Source organism: Aquarana catesbeiana, linkage group LG05, assembly GCF_042186555.1.
Source record: "Aquarana catesbeiana isolate 2022-GZ linkage group LG05, ASM4218655v1, whole genome shotgun sequence".
Taxonomy (NCBI): Eukaryota; Metazoa; Chordata; class Amphibia; order Anura; family Ranidae; genus Aquarana; species Aquarana catesbeiana.
Window position 1 is genome coordinate 600,044,025 of NC_133328.1, and position 3,181 is coordinate 600,047,205.

Sequence of the window (3,181 nt, forward strand, 5' to 3'; positions counted from 1 at the left end):
TTTTTTTTTTTTTTTTTTTTGCTAAACCGCGAGAAAGCTGGGCACCTGGTTCCAAAAATACATAAAAGAAAACAGCGGAAAAGGATTTTCAGTTAATGTGGGGGTGGTGGCTGAAATATATCTTGCATTGCGCCAGAAATTCACAGCTAAGTAATGTTTCCAAACACAATGATTGCAATCGTTTTTCAAGCCATTTACACAGGCAAGCAGCAAATAATTATAGGGTTAGTAAATTAGTAGCTGTGTATTTTTAATTATTCTTAAATCATCCAAAAAAAAAAAAATTCAGTCACGGTGCTGAGGGGGGGATGGAAATCCACATTAAACTGCCTTCGTTCATCCCCTCTACTAGGCGTTTGTCTTGAGCAATTTATTTTAATTTGTTTGGGCTGCAGTCTTTTGTTCCAGCCACCAGCAAGAAGCTACATGTGAAGCCGCACTGACAGGCTGTACAGTTTTCAGGAACATCTGTAAAGAGAAGACATTTTACATGTTGATATTTGCCTTTGAACAACCTGAATATAAAACGGTCTGTATTGCGGTTTCGGTCTTGAAGCGAAAGGGCAGTAAGAAATGTGTGAACAACGCCCCCTGGCAACCCATTCTACAAAATGCCCTTTGCAAGACGCTGGATACTGGGCAGAGAGAGGACCAATCAGGAATGGACATTTGTAAGAACTCAGAAGATCCATAATAGTGTAACCTTACCCAACAGCGATAGGTGTGTGTGATGTTATTTGCTTGTATTTCCTCCCTGTCAGAGCTCACTTAAAAAAAAAAAAAAAGCCTCAGTATATTGTTTAACCACTTCAGCCCTGGAAGAATTGACCCCCTTCCTGACCAGGGCACTTTTTGCGATTCGATACTGCGACGCTTTAACTGACAATTGTCGTGAGACGTGGCTCCCAAACAAACTGGACGTCCTTTTTTCCCACAAATAGAGCTTTCTTTTGGTGGTATTTGATCATCTCTGCGGTTTTTATTTTTTGCGCTATAAACCAGAAAAATTGCAACAATTTTGAAAAAAAAAAAAAAAAAAAAAAAAAAAACGCATTTTTTTTTACTTTTTGCTATAATAAATATCCCCCAAAAAAAAAAAAAAAAAAAGTTTTCCTCAGTTTAGGCAGATACGTATTCTTCTACAAATTTTTGGGAAAAAAAATAAATCGCAATAAGCATTTATTGATTGGTTTGCATAAAAGTTATAGCATCTACAAAATAGGGGATAGTTTTATGGCATTTTTATTGATAATTTTTTTACTAGTAATGGCGGCGATCAGCGATTTTTACCGTGACTGCGACATTATGGCATTATGGCAGACACATTGGATAATTTTGCCCCTTTTTTGGGACCATTGGCATTAATACAGCGATCAATGCTAAAAAATTGCATTGATTACTGTAAAAATGTCACTGGCAGTGAAGGGGTTCACAACTAGGTGGCGCTGTAGGAGTTAAATGTGTCCTAGGGAGTGATTCTAACTGTGGGGGGGAGGGGCTGTGTGTGACATGACACTGATCACCGCTCCTGATTACAGGGAGCGGTGATCAGTGTCATTAGGCAGAAAGGGGAGATGCTTGTTTACATTAGCATCTCCCCGTTCTTCCTCGACGATCGCGGACATTGAGTCTGTTGGACCCGCGATCACGGAGCTCCCAGCAGGCGCACCTGCGAGCCGCCTCTTAGAGGGCAACGTACGTGCCCTTCTGCCGCAGTATATCTGCGCAAGGCGGTCGGGAAGCGGTTAAAACACCATAATGAGCACAAGGGACATAACTTACAGACAGTAGGATGTGTCCCTTGAGTTGAGGTCTCCTCTGTTAGGGGAAACTCTCTTCTGTCCAAAAGTGGAAGCTCCGCTTGTTTGCTTCCCCCTCCGCTGCCACATTTGTCACCTTTCTAGGGGGAGAGGGGGAGTGGATACCTGTCAAAACTGGGTTCCCACTCCTGGGTAAGATCACCGCAATCGTTGTGCAGGGAGTTTTATGCAATTTCCAGGCCCCTCCTCATTCCCCATGCTGCCTTCTGGAAGACACACAGATCCCAGAAGACAGCAGGGCCATTCAGAAAGTGCAGCGCCTGCACCCAGAGCCGAGGGACGGATCGGCTTAGGGTGCTGTCATTGCGGGATGCCTGGACAGGTAAGTGTCCTTATATTAACTGTAGCTGCTATCTTTTACATTTTTTTTTTTCCCCAGGCTGGAACTCCTCTTTAAGTCTAGCGAGGTGCATGACACCTCCTGGGCTTAAGTTCAGTTATTTATATCTGTCTTTATAGTACTCCCAGAAGACAGGCATCGTCCTTGTTCCAGGAGAGCAACACTGATCCTTCTGAGCTCTGCATCTTGAACAGGAGAGTCGCTGCAGCTGCTGTGCCCGCCCCTCCCCTCCTCCTGTCCAATCACAGAAGCCTTGAAACACATTTACAAAATACAAAAGGCTTCTCTGATTGGGCAGCAGAGGGGAGGGGCGGACATAGCTGCTTTGTGTGCTTCTCCCCTCTCAAATTAGGCAGATCAATAAACCTGTCAAATGTAAATAGCATAAGCCCGGAGATATCATGCAGCTCCTTGGACTTAAAGTGGTAGTAAAGTCTTAGTTTTTTACTTGTACCTATAGGTAAGCCTATAATAAGGCTTACCTGTCTGCACAACGAATATCTCCTAAACTTGCACTGTTTAGGAGATATTTACACTGCATGCAGCTGGTGACTTCACGGCGCATGTGCTCTGAAAGGACGGCCATACCCGTGTCGTCCCATCAGAGCTCCGGGCAACGGTTGTGACTCCTTGTGCAGGAGTGACGTCATCGCGGCTCGGCCAATCAGACGGCCGGAGCACTCAAACTCGGAAGGAAGACTGGGTGAAGATGGAAGCCCTGTCAGTGGTGACCATGCAGCTGGAGGGCTTCCTTCTACGGTAAGTATTTCATAATGTGCTAGCATGCCATGCATACTAGCACATTATACCATTGTCTAGCAAGGTTTTTTTTTGTGTTTTTTTAAAGGTGTGGTTTATTACTGCTTTAAAGTGGATGTAAACCCAATGTCATCCTTTCTAAACTACTGCCATAGGAGTTATCTATAAGGATATACATGCCTCCTGCATTTATCTTTACCTGTCAAATGTCTCCCCTCTGTCTGTTATTAGACACGAAAAACTGCAGATTCTGTGGGTGGGT

The 3,181-nt window shown here is 43.9% G+C and overlaps 1 protein-coding gene across 1 annotated transcript in view; it reads right to left on the minus strand.

The window, feature by feature from the left end:
* Nucleotides 1–443: 443 nt before the first annotated feature.
* The window catches only part of EXT1 (exostosin glycosyltransferase 1), a 37,169-nt gene continuing 34,431 nt past the window's right edge, over nucleotides 444–3,181 (minus strand). Inside the window, exon 2 of the mRNA XM_073632175.1 lies at nucleotides 444–468. Coding sequence (XP_073488276.1) covers nucleotides 459–468 — 10 coding nt within the window. The 3' untranslated portion in view covers nucleotides 444–458. The remainder of the gene's footprint in view (nucleotides 469–3,181) is intronic.